We start from the raw sequence: 18,337 nt of genomic DNA, 5'->3' as shown, positions 1-18,337 counted from the left end.
ATTCATACTCACTTTAATCTAAATTAAAACTGAAAATAAATATCTATGAAATCATTTAGAAATAATAATAAACCTAGTACACATTAACATAAATAATATATTTTTTATGAAAAATAGTTATATCTTCTGAACCCCCCCCAAATGAGAATGATGTTGTTTTACACTTTTGCAATCTCTTCAGTGTCTGGTTTAATAGAATCTGCTTCTGCATTCAGTTTGTTAGACTACCATACGTCACACAGCCTCTAGAAAACTCCACTGTACATTTGTAAGAGAATGGAAGTGAAAGAGCATAGGATTTCTTAGTATTATTAAGAAAATACTTTTGACCTTGTGGACCCCCAAAATGCGATGGGGAACCTCTTGGTATCTCCAGATCACAAGTTGAGAACCACCACCTTACAGGTTTGACAGTGGTACATGGTTCAACCTAATACACATCTCCCTAAAATATTCAGTACCAATAAATCAAATAAATACTTATATCTCTTTAAACATGGTATGCATTGCTTCTTAATAATTGACTTCTTATACTTCTAGTAATGTCTAAGTATTGTAACATGTATATTCAACTTTTATTCAAAAAAATTCACAAATCAGAAAATACACCAGTAGAAAAGAGGTTATGAGCTAGTTCAACCTAATTCAAAGGTAGTTTAGTAACATATATAAAAGCTTGAATTTTGCCATGCCATTTTTTCCAGGAATGTCACTTCTGAAAATTTATTCTAAGGAGTTTATCATGGATGTACTAGAATATTTATGTTACAAAGTCATGATAAATATATATTTTTATACTCAATGCTTTTTATAATATTGTTAAATCAATAATCTAAATGTCCAATGATGAAATTAAATAAATTAGGGGATTATAAAAGAATATTATGCAATAATGACAAGGAAATGTGTTCATGAAACATTAAGTGAAAAGGAGTATGAAAAAACAGTATATATAGTCCAATACAATTATGTAAACATATGTGTGCCTCTACAGAGAAGGAGGCTAGAAGGAAGGACTACCATGTTTACAATGCATGTTGAGCTCTCCAGAAGGGAGTTTAGCTGAAAGAGAGTAAGCAGAAGTCAAGTTCAAACTTCACTAGCCTATCCCTGAACCTTGGGCACAGAGTTGCATACATCCAAAGGGAAGGGAACCTTTTTCTGAATTGTTTAAAAGTATCGCCAGTGCGTATTTTCTTCTCCTGGCTAATCTGTATTTTCTATGTTTTCATCAATGAGTAAGTATTACTTTTGTAGGAGAAAAAAACAATTATTTCTAAAATGTGTCTTTTTATAAGCAGACAATTGATGGTAGTTGTAGCTGGGGTATGGATACATGGGTGTTTATTGTACTATTCTCTCTACTTTTTGTGTGCTTGAGAAAGTATCTTTTGTGACACCCTCAAGGACACAGTATTTTTTATAGCCTGCTCTTTGTTAAAACATAAATCTATATCTTTCATCATAACTGGAGCTTTGTTTTCAAATCTCTAATAGAGTCCAATGCCCGAGCGTCTCTAAAAGATTGGCTTTAGAGCTACGTATATGTAGCAAATACAAACCTCTGCTCATTTAACATGGAATGTTTAAGCAAGATTAATAGAGACCTTTCAGACTCCAGAAAGCACTCATATACTTAACTCAAGTACCCACTTAAAATCTAAGGCTGTGAGAGTTTTCAGTTTGCAAAAGATTAGTGGTTCTTGGTTGATAGTTCTGACCTGCAGCAGAAAAGTGTTTCAAAACTAGACACAGAAACTCTCTAATTTCTCCCCCCCTTTCTTCCTTTCTTCAAGTAAATAAAAATAGTCCTTGAATTGATGAACTGTTTATTTGGCAATTATCAGACGTTGCTTGAAATTCAGTCTTCCTAAGCTGTCTAATTGTCCCTTGTGCTTCAATCAATAGCCACGGAATTTTTCCCTCTTACCAAATGTGCTTACTTGCTGATCACTGTTCCATCACTAACTTGTCTACTTGAACTTGAATAAGAATTTCCTTTTTCACCTTACTCTGTGAATTTAAGACAGACCAAGTTGAATTTTATCGCTAAGCCCCAGACCCATATATGTACTCTTTCTAAATATCTAAATGCACTTGGAGGTCTCCTAACCACTTTAATTGTTCAATACTGAATCCTCTCCTCTCTTCCCCCAACTTGATCTTCTACTGTCCCCATCTAATGAATGACTCCATCATCAGCCCAATGGCTCAAGTATAGTCTTCAGCATCATCATGCTTTTTCCTCCCCCTTATCTTCCCAGATTTCCTCCTGCCTGCCTTCAAACTATTCTTTCCCGCAGCAGCAGGAGTTATAATTCTAAAACAATGCCTGGCATAGAACATGCATTCAGGAAATAATTGGTGAATGAATGGAGGATAAACCAGATTCATTACGTTTTAGACTACTGCTTATGCTGGTCGGCATGAAAATTAAAGCTATGGTCAAATACAGGCCATGCCTTCTACACAGCTAGTGACCATTAGATTCCAGGTACCATTAGATTCTAGGTACTATTGATACTACTGCCTGGTTGGTTACAACACATATATGAAAAAGAGCTAGGATTTATGATGCCAATTCATAAACCAATTCAAGCATATTTTAATCTAGATAACGCTGCTCCTCAAAAACTCTGATTCCACTGATTTTGAAAAGTCTAAACCCGGATCTCAGATTTCTTTTCATTTCCTAGGAACACTCTTGTTTTTTTTCTGCTTTCACTACCTCAGTTCAGTGTATCTTGTCATCTTGTGCCTGGTTTCTCTTCTGTACCTGCTGACTCATGTGTGGAACTTCTTCATAAAACAAAACAAAACAAAAACCTCAAGCCAATACTTGTGTTTTAGCAAATTTGATGCCTTAGGGAAATGGGGGAATTTTACTTATTGGGGAGGGGGTGAATTGGGGCAATTACATCAGAGCCACAAAAATAACTTTAGGTGAAAAAGAGTACTATTTACTAAAACCTTTCTGCCACCCTACTATTGGTGACTCTTTTCATTGGTTAATTCGTTGCTGTGGCCTCTCTCTTTCTGTACTACCTAACTTTGCTTGTGTCTTCTCTCTGAGATTGTCTTCAGAGAACTCCAAGTATTTCTTCCTCTATTAGTTTGGTTCCTACTCCCAAATTCAGCTCTGGGGTTTTCTTTGCATATTCAAATTCATTAAGATACTCAGCAGAAAAAAATAACAAATAAGCAATAATAACAACAAAACCCCACCAACTTCCTTCTCTAAGATGCACCCTCAAAAGAGATGCATTTTTCTCTTAATTATGAAAAATTTCCTCCTTGTTAGTAGTTCCAGGCAGTACAATATATTTCATATTATCAGTCATAAATCTTTTGGGAAACAGTGTATAACTTAGGCATAAAAAGAGCTACCGTGTTTTTGCAGGTATTGTGGTAGAAAGGAACATTTATGAAAAGACTATGATATGTGAAATACTGTCGGACTAGTTGCTTTCATTTATTCATTACTTTATTGACAACCTCTATGGCAGACACATTCACTTAAGGCATTTACTAAACCTCACTTCCCAGTTTTCCCATCCATGAGACACCTGGACTGCCCCTGGTAACTTAGTGACTACACACAACAACTCCATCCAGGCAACTGCATGTGTACAGATAACTGCAGCATCCAATCACCTTTCTTCACGAGAGTACAAAGATCAGCTTGCGAGAAAAGTTGAGACTTCTCGCTTTGTTTTTCTAAGTTTGGGCCTTTCACTGACATTTAAGTGTGTATACATCCTGTCCTTCAGGATCATGTCCTTTTTTTCTTTGACCAGAGGTTTGGCTTCGGAGAATGACCAACTTTTCTCCACAATTGAAGAGGGTTCAAATTTTTTTTCTAGGCAGCCCTAATTCTCCGAGCTGATGAGGAAGATACGTAGCTAAGAGCAGCCTGGCTTCCGCCGCAGCGAGGCCCAGGATGCGAGTAACACGAAGGTGACAAAGCTGCGCCGGAGAAACGAGGGGAGGGGAAGGGACAGGCGGACGAGCTCGAAGCAGCTCAGCCTGGCTCGGGCCGCCAACCCCAGACGCCCTCAGCGCTCCTCCGCCCTCCCGCGCGACCCCTAACGGCGGGGACAGGGCTGGGGTGGAACGCGCAGTCACGGGCGCGCGCGCGCAGCCCCACCCTCAGTGACGTAAGAGGCGCGACGCGTCGCAACGCAGTGCAAATTGGGAAAGGGGGATGAGCTGGGCTGGCTTCCGTCGGGATAGCGAAGCTAATTCTTCCTGGGGTTGGTGGGAGATGGGCCTCTGGCGAGGAGGTTGGCGTTAGTGCAGCGCGCCTGGCGCCAAGGTGAGTGCGGGTCTGGGTCCTGGCCTTTGTCCCCCGGAAAGCCGTCCGCAGTGAACCCCCCTTCCTTCCGCCAGTTTCTGGTCACCCGGGAGACAAGCCCTGACCAGGGAGAGGGGTGGAACGACCCCGAACATAGAATCGGCTTTTGGAGGAAGGGCCCAACCTCGAGTCTTTTCGCTGCCCACTTAGGGTTCCCCAGCGAGTTTCGTGTGGAGTAAGATTTTCCGGTCCTAGAAGATGACCATTCCATTTTGGACACTCAGACCTGATTTTGACCTACTACTTCTTGCTTCCGTTTTCTCATTTTTTTGCTAAGAAGCTACAATCGCAGGCCTTCGTACAACCCCTCAGAGTGTTAACCAGTCCCTCCTCTGTCCCAGTCAAACTTGCTTTTGGTTAAGTGTCAAGTATGAGTTTAAGGACCTATAAGCTCATCAGAGTTAAAAACTATGATTTCCCCAAATAAAAGCTTTTCTTTCTTAAAATTTGGCCTCTTTCCTAGAGTTGTGGGACAAGTAATTTCACCTCCACTCCACCTTGGAAATTATCAGAACCCTGAATCATTTATATGTAAAACGGCAGACCACACTTCTGGGTTTGTCATACCTCCAGTTCGTTCTGTGACCTTGAAGCAAGTCACTGAATCACTAACAAAATATTTACCTGAAGACAGAGGTGTTGCATGGCCGAAGGAATTTACTATTTGTTAAGAGCTCTGAGAATTTCAGATGAAAGGGATGCCGAACTAAAGGATGTTACTCCCTGAATCTGCAAGCATCCTTACTTTTGTATATTTTTTTGCTGCAACCATTGAAAATGTCAAGTGATACTTGTTAAGGATGTGTTCCTCTTCTCGGCTGGCTCTGCGGTTTGCTATGTAAGCAGAATTTGCACTTCAACAGATTCTGTTTAAGATACATTGTTGTTGAATGTATTTCATGACGGATTTAGTTTCTCATAATCCACAGTACTGAACCAGTTTATGTGAAAGGTGATGTTGGTTCTGCTATATTGATATGGCTGCCTTGAAATGTGTATTCCTTTTCTTGTGACACGTTAGGTGCATCATTAAAATTAGATACTAAAGACTTTATAATAATAAAAAATAACAATATGTCATTAATGACATAAAGGAAACTCTTTGAGAAAACAATGCATGAGAAAAACTGACAAAAATAGTTTAAAGCTGTCATTTTAGCCTTTAATTTTTTATATATTTACTTGGGCTTTGTTAATCATTAAGGTCATTTGTTAATGTGAACATAATGGGAAAGAACCAAAAAGGGTTTTGTAAAGTAACACAGTTGGAAAATAAATCCAACACATCAGATTTTTTCCATAAAATTTCTAGCATGTTTTATTATGAACTTTTATACATGAAAATATACATGTTTTTGTAGAGATGAAAGGAAAAAGAGGTCCATTAAATATGAGTTGCTAATCTTAGAAATAATTAAGAAAGAATGTTTTTAAATCTTGGTTATTGTTCCAGTTACCTATTGCTGTATAACAAATCATTTAAATGGCTTAAAACTACAATGTATTATCTCTTATGTTTCTCAGGGCTGCCTTGACTCAGCTGGTTGGTTCTCACTTAGGGTTTCATGCACGTGTAGTCAGATAAACAGCTAGGGTTGGAGTCATCTGAAAGCTCAACTAGACTGGACATCCAAGATGGCTCATTCACATGGATGGCAGTTGATGTTGGCTGGGAGTTCAGCTGGAGATGTCAACTGGAGTGCCTGCATGTAGACCCTTTGTGTGGCTGGGCTTCTCACAACATGGAGGCTGAGTTCCAAGAGCAAGTGTTTGAAGAGACAGGAAGTGGAAGCTGTCTCTTAAAGTCTGTTAAAGCCTAGACCCAGAAATTGGCACAGCATTACTTCCGAGCTTCTCTATTGCCTAGAGGATTCAGAGCCCTCCCCCAAACTTATGATGGAGCTCTGCCTTTTGAAAGGAAGAATGTCAAAGAATTCGTGGCTGCTGTTAGCCTACCTTAATTTTGTTGACAGAGTTGTATTAGACTAATGTTTGGATTTAACAGTAGTTGCAGAATAAGATACACTTCCGATTTCTTTAACCAAAGTGCTTTATATCTTCATGGCATATTACAATTTTCAGAGCATTTTTCTGTATATATTTTTTAAATTTGATACATATGAAAACTTTATGAAGCAGATGAATCATTCCCATTTTGCAGAGGAAAGTAAACAGAGGCATAGTGGCAGTGGTGGTGTTGGGAGGATTTAAGGAATTTGCTCAAAGTCATATAATAAATGGAAAATTAGTCTAAGACCTACAGTACTTTTATAATATAATATTTTTATTAGTAAATAATGAAATGTTATATTAAACTCATTTGGAATTCCATATTTATAACCATACTAATTTAAGTAAAACAGTACTCATGTATAGTGAATAAAGTCACTGTTAAGATAGCTAAACCTTGTCTTTTGACAGTTTCGTTTTTCATATCATTAAATTCTCTGAAACATAAGAATAATGATGTGAACCTGCATGTCTTTCTAACACAGTGAAATGAAATTATATCTCAATTACAAAATTTTGAAAATGATTTCTCATAATTTTGGTAGATTGGGAATTATATGACTTTAGATGTTGATTTCAGGTGGAAACTAATTGTCATTTTTATATTATTTTATTGTTTCTAGTAGCACGCTTGTATCTGTTCATTACGTCCATCGTTCTCTGTCTTCGTTGCACATTAGAATTCACCTGAGGAGCTTTATAAAAATGCCGATGTGCAAGTCCTGTCCTCAGGGATTCTGATTTAACTGTTTAAGAGTAGGTTCTGGGCATCAGTATATGTATTTTAAAAGTTCTGTAGATGATTCTAGTGCTCAGCTATGATTGAGAACCATATCTCTTTTTGGTACATACTAAATATGATCTGATTCCCTACGGTAAAAAAAATTAAGGCGATAGAGAGAGGAGATAGGAAATGGGTTAAGGTTATAAATATAGGTAGACACCTATTCTGGGAAACAGTTACCTTTCAGTTTTTTCTAGGAATAGTCCTTAGTAAAACCAACAGATTTTGGCATGGTGTATTAGTACCTGTTTTATGGTACTTCGCTTGGTATTACCATTGTGTACTTATCTTTCATCTTAGGAGATAGAAACTTTTGGGGGTATATTCTTTGTATCCCCTGTAGCTCTCAGCACAGAACCTTGAATAGATGTAGGTATTCTAAATGTTTACCAATTGAAGCCAGTTTATATACTTTTCACAATGAGGGCTATTTATTTATTTACTTTTTTTTTTTTTTAAGCATTTTAAGAACTTTGTAAAAGTTCTTGGAATTCTCATTTTCTTTGGTTTCCATGATATTACACTTGCCTAGTTTTCCTTCCTTCTGTGTTTCTTTCCTTCTTAAGGAAACCTCTCCTCCCCACAAGTTCTGAGCTCTTTAGTATCTTAACTGTAGAGAAACAAGCTCTCATTTCCTAGGTGATTCTAGTTCCTGATTTTAGTTACTAGTGTAAATGATGTCTATGTTTTAAAAACTATTATAGAAATTTTAAAAATACACATAAAAGTGAAGAAAATGGGATTATTTTAAATCATATCCTAGATAACGTATCACTTCAGTGTCAATACTTTATCTCCTAAAACAATAGGAATTATCAAAATTAATATTAATGCCTTAATAGTTGATTTCATACCTGTCCAGGCTCTTTGTAGACCTGTAATTACATATTTACGTCTCTATCAAGCATCTTTCTTTTGATTGTTGTTCCTTTTACATACACTCAACATGTTCAAAATTTCCTGTAACTTGATGGTTCTTAATTGGGGGTAATTTTGCTCCTCCAGGGGATGTCTGGCAATATCTGGAGACATTTTTGGTTGTAACAACTGGATGGGGGTGAATACTACTAGCACCTAGTGAGTAGAGAGGCCAGCGATGCTACTAAATAGCCTATACACAGGGCAGCCTCCCAACAACAAAATTGTATTCAGTCCAAACGCTGCTGTAAACTGATCAGTTTTTTAAACTATTGCACTATATTCACTTTTTGTTAACAGTGCTACCATTCTTCACATTTCTCAGGGGTGGGGGAGAGAGAGAAAAGGTACACACAAAAAATATTCTGTTTCAGTTAATCTGTTATCAAAGCACGTTTCTTCTTTTTTATGTTCTTTTTTTGCAGTAGCCTGCTAGTTATTCTTTTCCAAAGTACCATTCCCTTGTTTCTGTTTCCTTCAAATCCATCTTGTATTAGGTTGGTGCAAAAGGAATTGTGGTTTAAAAGGTTAAAAATAATTGCAAAAACCGCAGTTCCTTTTGCACCAACCTAATATATCCCGACTTTGACCTGCCTGGAGATACCATGTTTCCCTTTAAGAACTGGCCTCTGATTGCCTGCTGAATTAAATAGAAACAATTCTGGACGGCTTCAAAAATCCTCCATAATGTGACTCTGTCTCCTTACCTAATACACTTTCTTGTTAGCCAACAAGAAATTAAGTGTTGACTGTAAGGACTGCTGAGATAGATGCTAGGGATCTATCAGTGACAGGTACAGACAATCAATTGATAGAATTGATTATTTCCCAGTGATCCCGATAGTATTCCTTATTTTTCTCATTGCCTTCCCACACTAGTTCCTCATTTTGTATCTGTTCGTGTTGGTTTCCTCTTCTGGAATGCCCTCCTTTCTCACTGTATTTATTCATAGCTGTATCCTTTCCTTAGGGCCGGTTACTGTCTCTATCTTACCACATCATCATCAGTGATAAGCATCATGTGTGCTTATGAAGTATGAGGGTCTTACAGCCTAGTCATAGTTATCATTTGGTCCAAATGCTGTTCTAAGGGAACAATACTAATAACAAGTACTATAGCATTTGGACCAAGAAATGATCTCCAAGAACTAGGACAATCAGGGATGGAAGGCGTGGAACCTAAGTTGGTCCTTGAAGGAAGAGGGACCACAGAAGGAAGAAGAGAGGAGAGTGCAGTCTGGGCTGGAAGAAACTCGCCCCCCACACACACACACACTCCGCAAGCTACACCGAATTTTCCCTTTCTTTTGACTTCCCAGCTTCTGGAATCACATATTAATATATAGTGTAACAATGAATTGTTGGCTTATTATTTAATGAGCATAAGTTTGCTCTTGGTAACTAGGCTAAGATATGTGTCAGAAGCCCTATGGTATTCTCTTCATCCCTTAGAGCAGTGTTACTTCAAGTAGCCCGTCTCTGTTACAGGCTTGCAGCCTGTATTAGAATATAAGCAGTGTACTGCTTTCTTCATAGAGAAAGGCTTGTTACTATTAAAAGTTTAGTGTGCTTAATTGATTTACATTCTGTCATAAACTTGTATTTTATCACAGAACGGTACCAAACAGTTCCTCATTCTGCATTGGTCTGTGGACCATATTTGGAGGACTTGTACACTTTTTCGGTTGTAACCTATAGTAGTGAGAAATACATTTTACATTTCATCCCAGTGTTCTATGTAAGTATACATACATACACATAACCCAAACTACAGTTTCATGAAACGATACTTAACCTTACTATATGTGGCATGCTCTGATATTTTCCGTTTTATTTTTTTTCAAGCTGATTGTGACCTAAATGGATTTTAAAAACACTGCTCTCAAGCATTTGGCACAGTGCTACATACATAGTAGATGCTCACAAAATACCAGAAGTTTTAACAGTGATTATTTCTTGAAAGGGTTGATCCTTCGTCATCCTTTAGGATTGCTTTAAAACATTATTTTATCAATATGTACTTGTCTGGCATTTTACTAGAATGAGTATAGAATGGATTATATGACATTTAAGACAGGATATAATGACTACTGTTACTGTCTAAAGGGCAGAGGTGAGGTGAGATGTTGAGTGGCCAATGGAAGACGAATTTTGCTTTTCTTTCAGCGTTGCCAAGGACCTGGGCAGTGGCTCTGAAGTCCTGGTTAAGGTATCGGGACCAATTTGAATGACCATAGACCTCAGTCTTCACTTTTTTACTCTTTAGTCTTCACTCTGTGATTCAAGTCATCTAATTTCTACTCTTTCTCTTTGGATGGATCAGAAGGCTGTCGAAAAGAGAGGGATACATAGGTTTTCCATTTTCTCCCCGATAGTTACCTCATTTTCAGCATTGTCTGGATTTCACTTTCGGAGTATGGCTGTTTGACTAAAGCTAGAGTTCTTAATCTTTATCAGGTTTACACATCTTTAAGAAAATTTATTTTTGTTTTAGAAGAACTTTACTTTTTGTTACACATACTTAGTTTTGTTTTTTACTGCCAGTCCTTTTTGAAGCCTAACAGTTTTAATGGTTTGTATGTTATATTTAGTTTGTTCTAGCTGTGTAGTAACATCAACAAACCTCTGTTGCTCTTTTCCTTTTTACTGTTTCAGCCAAAATAAGGAAACAATTCATTCAATCTTTCTGGCCTTATTTTCTGTCAATCTATTTTGAAACTACTTTAATGGCATAATGCAGCAGAATGACTTATCAAAAATTAAACACATTAAATTTCATATAACTTTAAGTTGATTATATATTCTTCTTTGCTTTGTCACATGATTACGAAAAAAAATACCCTTTACCTTGTGCTTTGACTTCTGCAAAACTATATGTGATTGTAGATGCTGAAATAGCAATTAAGGCAATGTTGGAAGTATTTTTAACACTGGGCATCTTATTTGACAGTATAACTTACATAATTTTGTGAATGAAAATGGAAACAACTGTGGTCCTCTGACATTATCAGTGAAAGTTGTTACTTATTTCAGCTGTTCTCAAAAATCAAATAAGGACAGAAAAGACAACTTTTAAAAAAGCACAATCTTTCTCCTAAAAACCCTCACTAAAACCTTTGGTGTCATCATAATCTTAACCCTGTACTTTCCCTCCATGTGTCTAATCATTTGCCAAGTCTTGTGATTCTACCTTTGCAGTGTCTCTTGGATCTGCCTCCTTCAATCCACCTCTGCTCCCCTAGTTCTGACCTCATCATCATTCCTGAGGATCATTCTGATAGGTAACTAGTGTCTTCCTTATCTCCATTCTTTGAAAGCCTTTGTATTGTCTTCATTTTGGATGTATAACTCCCTCCTTAGAACCCTGCTATGGCTCTGTTACTTTTTCATTTTTTAATTTTTCAGTTACATTTGACATTCACTGCTATATTAGTTTCAGGTGTACAAACAGCATAGTGGTTAGACATGTATTTATATAACTCACAAAGTGATTCCCCCGGGCCCTCTGTTAATGTTAGAAGACAAAAGAATAAGTGCTTTATTGTGATATTCAAGGTCTTCCATTATCTGTTCCTAGACTGTTTTTTTCAGGTTTTAGTGTCTAGTGGATCTTTGTTCATTGTCTGTACTGGCTAGTTCCTAAAGATGTTCTTTACTTTCTTAACTTTTTCCTCATACTGTTTCTCATCTCTGTCAAAAGCCTTCTCCCACCAAAACTCAAATAAATGCTCTCTTCCCATGATGTTTCCCCAGATCCCTCTCGTCATACTTAATCTTCCTTCTTAATTTTCCTTATTGTAAATTATTTGTAACTCTAGTTTGATATATTATGTTGTATTACCACTGCTTACAACTTTCTCTTTCACATTAGCTTTCTAAACTCCGTGAGGAAATGGAGCACATCTAATCTTTGAGTACCCAGAAGCACAATGTCTTCCATACAGCAGAATATCTGTGAAAGTTTGAATTGAATCTAACTTTGAAATAGCTAATGATTTACTATTTTAAGTTGCCTAGGAGGCGTATGTAGTTTTTATATCCTTTGTCTTTTAAAGATCCAAGCTTCAAAGGTAATCTTGAGAAACAGATTCAACTAGATCTTCATTTTATTATAGAAAGTTCAAATCAATAGCTTTCTTTTTTTCAGCCAAGAAACCTAACTGTCATGAATCAACAAAGCAAAGTAGTGTCTACCTGGCTTTTTGAACACACATTCTGTGGTTAGACCAGTAGTACTATTGACCTAGATAGAGGATAGAACTGGAAAACAGATACTATGACACTGACATGTGGTTACTCTGCATAACTCTGTCTTTAATCCTTATCTTAGTACATTTAGTAGTGTCACAGATTAAAAAAATGATTGGGCTTTTTGGGAATTACATTTCAAGAGCTGGCTTATATCAAGACAGCATATGATGGCCTTCTGTGGTTGAGTAAGCTTAAGATCCTAGCTGAGCTTGTTGGGGGCAGAAAAGTCAGGGATAACTCTTGTTGTTGTTATCTTATTGTCTTCTGGCCCTCATTAATAGTCCAAGCTCCAGTGTCCCCTGCCCTGTCACAGTGATGTCTGTTGTGGTAGCACTGAGGTCTCAGATTTCCTTAATCACCTTCCTGAACACTTAGTTTCTTGCCCTTAGTTTCTCTTAATCAAAAGTATTATTCCTCAACTATTGCTGCTTATGTTTCAGTAGAAATCCTGTTTCTGGAACACCACTCCACTCTATTCCATCATTCTCTTTTTTATTGCCAATTTTTTAAGCTGTCTACAGTCTACTTCCATTTCTTTATTTCTTAATGCTCGTGCTCTTCTACTCACACCACTGGCAGCTGTATGGAAGCTATATGGCAGCTGTACCGCAGCTGTACTTCACAGGGTTGTATATCTATCAGGCTCTTCCAATATTCCAAATCTGTTTTGTTTTTTTTAATCAATATTTTAAAAACATTATTTTGTGTTTCCTTGTTTCACCCATAACTTCCTAACGTTTACATCTGTCTGGGTATTCTTTTCATATTTATATACAATTTCATATTTTTATTCATACTTGCATTGTTATACTCATAATTGCTTTCTTTAAAAATGTTTTATGAAATATGTTAACTACATTATATATATTCTTTTATGTGCTAAGAAGCATGATTATAAAATGATCACCTGCCTTTCCTGATACCACTGACATTCCTTGTGTGTGCCTCCCTGATTACATCCTTTGCTCCCCCAAAATAGAATTTTATTAGGTGCAAAAGTAATTGCGGTTTTTACCATTGTTTTTAACCTTTTAAACCGCAATTTTCCACCAACCGTACATGTTTAACATTTCCTGTTTTTCTTTACAGGCTTACCTCATTTGTATCCTTAAAGCAATATATTGCTCCATGTGATTGGTTTTTAAACTTTATACAAACGGTGTTATGTTATGTATTCCTGCTTTTTCACTCAACATTAGGGGGATAGGCAGCAGGTGAGGAGGTGGTGGGTGTGGAAGGGTAAGGTATGTGCTTTGTCTACATTGTTTATCCTGGGATGTAAGGACCATGTCTTATATACCCTTCGTATCTCTAACACCTAGATCATGTTTTTTGCAACATAAGACACTCAGATGATGCCCTTGTCTCTATAAGTATGAGGACATCCAAGGGATCCCTGTCAGACTCTTTCCTTGATAGACGCTCTTAGCTGTTTTGGTGATGAATTGTTGATGAATTAGATACCTAACTAGAAGGACATTCTTAACATTAATTGATCTATTTGGAAGTCATGGTGTGGTCCAGAGGCTTTCTCCTTTGTCGCTATAGCTTTAGATACAGAACGCAGGATGGAGGGAAAAGTGTAGAAAATGTTTATAGATGAGCTCATTGTTTTTAAAGGCATAGATCTGAAGCTACTATTAAAGTGTTTGGTTAAATATGTGTTTATAGATATATGGACCAGGTATAAATGGACAAAATTGAAAATTATAAAAATGTGACTTTCAGAGGAAAAAGACAATTAGGTTTAGTAACTAAGACAATGGATTAACAGCACAGGGCTACAAGGGATGCATATCAAGAAATCAGGAAGTATTAGTGTTTAATACAAAATGTGACTAGAATCAAAGCAGACTGGGTGCTTTTGGAGATTCACATAGGTGAGCAGAAGAAGCCTTTTTCCCCTAAAGTTACACCTCAATCAGTGTTTTAGAATTAGATGTTCATTAGTGACCATTCATCTAATAATAGTGAACTGATAGGAAATAAGTGATGGAAAAAAAGTTGTAATCTCTTAAATGTATTAAAGTGACTATTCAAGTTGTAATTAGTTCTTTATAACTAAAGACCTTCTATAAATTTAATTGGATTCCTGAAGTTTTCATTTGGTGACACTTATGATCTTGCCAAGACTCCCCACTTGATGTGCTCCCCTGATCTCCCTCATCTACATGCATCCCTGCACATGTATGTGTACACACACACACACACACACACACACACACACACCCCTCTACACCTTAATCGGTACATACATACCTAGCCTTTCTTGCTCTTGTCTTCATTTTGTTTACTACCTCCTCCACCTGGTAAAATCAGAATTTACCAGATGAGATGAGGAAACAGAATGTCATGAAACTTCAAAGACCTTTACAGAGTAAATCAAAGTACTGGGGTATATTCTGCCAGAAACATGTTCATATGTCCCCAGCTCCATATAAAGTGGCCTGTCCTACCTTCTCCCGCCCCCACTTGTTTCCTTTTATAAACTGGTATCATCAGTGAAAAAGAGAAATATTTCTACATGAAACTTTCTTCTATTTGTTATCTATATACATTAATGCAGGTTTAACAGAAAAAAATGTAAAAGCTCTTATTTATTCTGTTAGTTCCTTTGACAGGAAAGATTCCTAATACTTAAGGCAAAATGATACAAATAGTAATTCATTTAGTTAATGAAAATTTATTAAAAAAAATGTTTATTGATATCTTGTAGTCCCAAAATAGACATTCAAGATAATTTACTCTGTTAGCAAAGGATATAGTTTAGGAGTTTTATTTTTTTAACTGCTCACTTGTTTTATTGTTAATGAGGAAACCTACTGGAATTATTTGTATTCATTTTGTTTCAGAAAAGAACTACTTTTAATGAAGTACACCATCCATTTTGAAAGTGGAAAAGTAAAGATTATTCATCATGCCTGCCGTGGCTTCAGTTCCTAAAGAACTCTACCTCAGTTCTTCACTAAAAGACCTCAATAAGAAAACAGAAGTTAAACCAGAGAAAATAAGCACTAAGAAGTATGTATCCATTGCTAGTTTGACTGAGTCATATATTTTGAGTTCATTTCCATATTAGTAAATGAGTTGGGTGAATAGTCAATTTAAAGTTTACTTGAACAATGATGTCATCTCACAAATAAAGTAAGATCTCCTTAGAGAAGTTCGTAATTTTATCTTGGAAGAATACATTTATATTTTGCTAATATGCGTATTACCTGTTTTCCGACAATGTACCAGATCATAAGTTTAAAAGTAAAAACTACAAGGGTTCTACAAAACTCATTCAGCCACAGTTACTATCTTTTCATAAAACAGTATAAAATTACCTCTTAATTAAAGATTATTTTTATCCTTGTGTATTTCACATATAAGAGATGGTCTTAGCATAGTCTTTCTTTGATTAAAAAAGGAGAGAGATGTATTTTTTATCTAGTATTCAGCAAAGTATTAATTTGTGGCAATTTGACATGAACTTTTTACCTATTGATTTATTTGATGTATTATAGAGTTGGAAATGAGAGTTTCAGAAAGAAAGGTGCGACTATCCAGCCATATATGCAGACTTGGGGCAAGCAGATTTTAGAAATCAGGGGGAAGATAGGTGTTCGATGGCTAGAAATAAATGGGATGCTCTTAAAAAAATGGTATGACTCCAAATGAACCTGTGATGAGGCATCTAAAGAAACTTATGATTGCACAGGGACATCCTTATGAGTTAATTTTTAAAGGAACTAAACAGAAGATGGGAAGAAAACAAAACATTAAGGATGAAGACAGGAAAATAGCATGAACTTTAAAGAAGGTCAAGAAAGAAAATCCCAGAATGAACTAATATCCCTAAACATTACTAAGCTCAAACTGGGCTTTTTATAAAGAGATCTTTGGTGGGGAGGGCATGCGGGGGTGGGGGGGGTAGGAAGAATAAGAGTTTGGCCTACTTCTTCAGTTAAGTTGGTAATGTTGATGGGATGACAGAAAGCAGCTCTATTTAACTCCTGTTGAATAATTCAGATAGGAAACAATGGGAAAGATAAAGCCACCTTGAAACTTTCTCAGAGGGCTTCATCTAACCCTAAGACAGATTGATCCATTCTAGCAATGTCTGGTTTTGCTCTAGGACTGCCTGATCCCATAGGAAGTGGTATGTCGGAAGGACTTCCTAAATGTACCACCACAAAGTCATATTCTTGCTAGAGACTGTTAGAATCCTTTGAGGATGTTTGACTGGTTCCCTGGACTCACAGTGGCACTGTAAGCCATCTCAGCTTGACCTGCAACAGGCGTGAGGTGTACATGCATCAGAGTAAAAGAAATTGGAGGAAAACCCAAGGACTGTTGCACCCACTCCTAAACTTTTCTAGAGAATCTCCTTACTAGCTTTGGTTTGATTTCCCTGTCCTAGGACAGTAATGCCACATGGGGCAGGGCATACACAGTGACTGAAATGGTCCTTGAATAGGACTATCTTTGGTCCTAAATATCCCTTTGGCCTTGTTCTTTGTGTGGTGTTCTAGTTTCTTGGCCTGACCAAGTTCATCATTAATCCATGCCTCAGTCTTGGGGCGCAGTTTGCAAAAACAAAACAAGATGGACTGCTCTGTGTAAATAAGCTATTGATAAAAGCATATTGTACGTAAGCATTGGCATTATAACTTGGTTGCCAAAACTTTAATCCTAAGTGAATGAATTCCTCTCGCAGAAATGGCCTGTTTTATTAATTGGCTTTCTAAAAACTGTCAGATCAGGAAAATGTCCTTAGAATGAATGCCACAGAATCTTCAAATTATTTTACTGAAGTGGAATTTTAACATGACATATTTTGGGTCTTTAAGTTTCTTTTTCTTCCAGGACCAGTGAATCAGAGTGCAGTTCAGCCATTTTGTAGAAAACTTTAACCAAGTAAAAAGATTGAACTCATGTCCTCGTTTTTTTCCCTAGTTTCCTGGATTTTTAGGTGGGGAGAATTTTACGTAATTGTTAGAAAGGAGTGAGGATAATTGAAAGTATTTGTTTTAACATTAAAATAATAAAAGTTTTAGCTTTCCTACTTCAATACAAATGGTATGTTCTTTATAGTGGGACTATAATGAGGCTGTCCGAGGACTACTTGCCTCAGAATTATCTGTTACAGCAAATCTTTTAAAACTGATCTGCACTTTGAACAGTTTGTTATATAAGCAAGTATTATGAAACAGAAGTGTTTACTTGTAGCGTAAGGGAAATATTCAGGTTGCATCCAAGCTTATATATAACTTTGTATCGATTCTGAAATAGAACAACCTAAATTATGAAATTTATGGAGATTCTCTGTAGACTTTAGATGTGCCTTTTTTCTCCCAGATGTCAAGTATTTTAATTATTGTTTCTCTAATTTTAAGTTATGTACAGAGTGCCCTGAAGATCTTCAAGACAGCAGAAGAAAGCAGATTAGATCGTGATGAGGAAAGGGCCTATGTACTATACATGAAGTATGTGACTGTTTATAACCTTATCAAAAACAGGCCTGATTTCAAGCAACAGCAGGTACCTTTTATTTCTGCATTTTTATTTGCTAACTGTTTTTGTACAACAGTTATTGATTTTTAAAAGTTTTAACTAATTCTGAAATGTAGATCACATTGTGTAACATAGCATCACGTTCAAACTTATGCTGATAGAAAAGGCACATTGTAGATTTAGTTTCATTACTCGCAAATATATATGTGTACATATGTGGATACACACACTGTATACACATTTTTAATTTGCATTAGACTAGTACAAGTTTATAGCAACATACAGACTCATAATCAGTTTTCTGTTATGATAAATCGTTGCTAGGTCAAATGGAAGGATTCAGTTTACTCACATTAAATAAGAAAAATATGACTACTTCCTCAGGATTCAAGGTTGAATCACTTGTTTTTATGTGACAGCTTTTTATCACTTACACTGTAACCATATTAAAGATCTTAGTTTGCAAAATTAATGCTGATTGCTTCCATTTTTATAATTATTACATTTATTTTTTGCTTTTA

The 18,337-nt window shown here is 36.5% G+C and overlaps 1 protein-coding gene across 3 annotated transcripts in view; it reads left to right on the top strand.

Annotated features, from left to right (window-relative positions):
* The first annotated feature begins 3,745 nt into the window (after positions 1 to 3,745).
* The window catches only part of USP8 (ubiquitin specific peptidase 8), a 51,782-nt gene continuing 37,190 nt past the window's right edge, over positions 3,746 to 18,337 (top strand). Inside the window, exons 1-4 of one of the 3 annotated variants that reach the window (XM_019730658.2) lie at positions 4,169 to 4,315; positions 11,265 to 11,347; positions 15,170 to 15,338; positions 17,699 to 17,843. In XM_019730658.2, the coding sequence (XP_019586217.1) occupies positions 15,235 to 15,338; positions 17,699 to 17,843 (249 nt within the window). In that variant the 5' untranslated portion in view covers positions 4,169 to 4,315; positions 11,265 to 11,347; positions 15,170 to 15,234. Of the gene's footprint in view, positions 3,958 to 4,157; positions 4,316 to 11,264; positions 11,348 to 15,169; positions 15,339 to 17,698; positions 17,844 to 18,337 lie in introns of those variants that run through there. The other 2 variants (XM_019730659.2, XM_019730657.2) reach the window with 2 other exon arrangements.

Source organism: Rhinolophus sinicus, linkage group LG03, assembly GCF_036562045.2.
Source record: "Rhinolophus sinicus isolate RSC01 linkage group LG03, ASM3656204v1, whole genome shotgun sequence".
Classification (NCBI taxonomy): domain Eukaryota; kingdom Metazoa; phylum Chordata; class Mammalia; order Chiroptera; family Rhinolophidae; genus Rhinolophus; species Rhinolophus sinicus.
The sequence above is the reverse complement of the archived record's forward strand: the minus strand, read 5'-3'. Positions and strand labels throughout refer to the sequence as shown.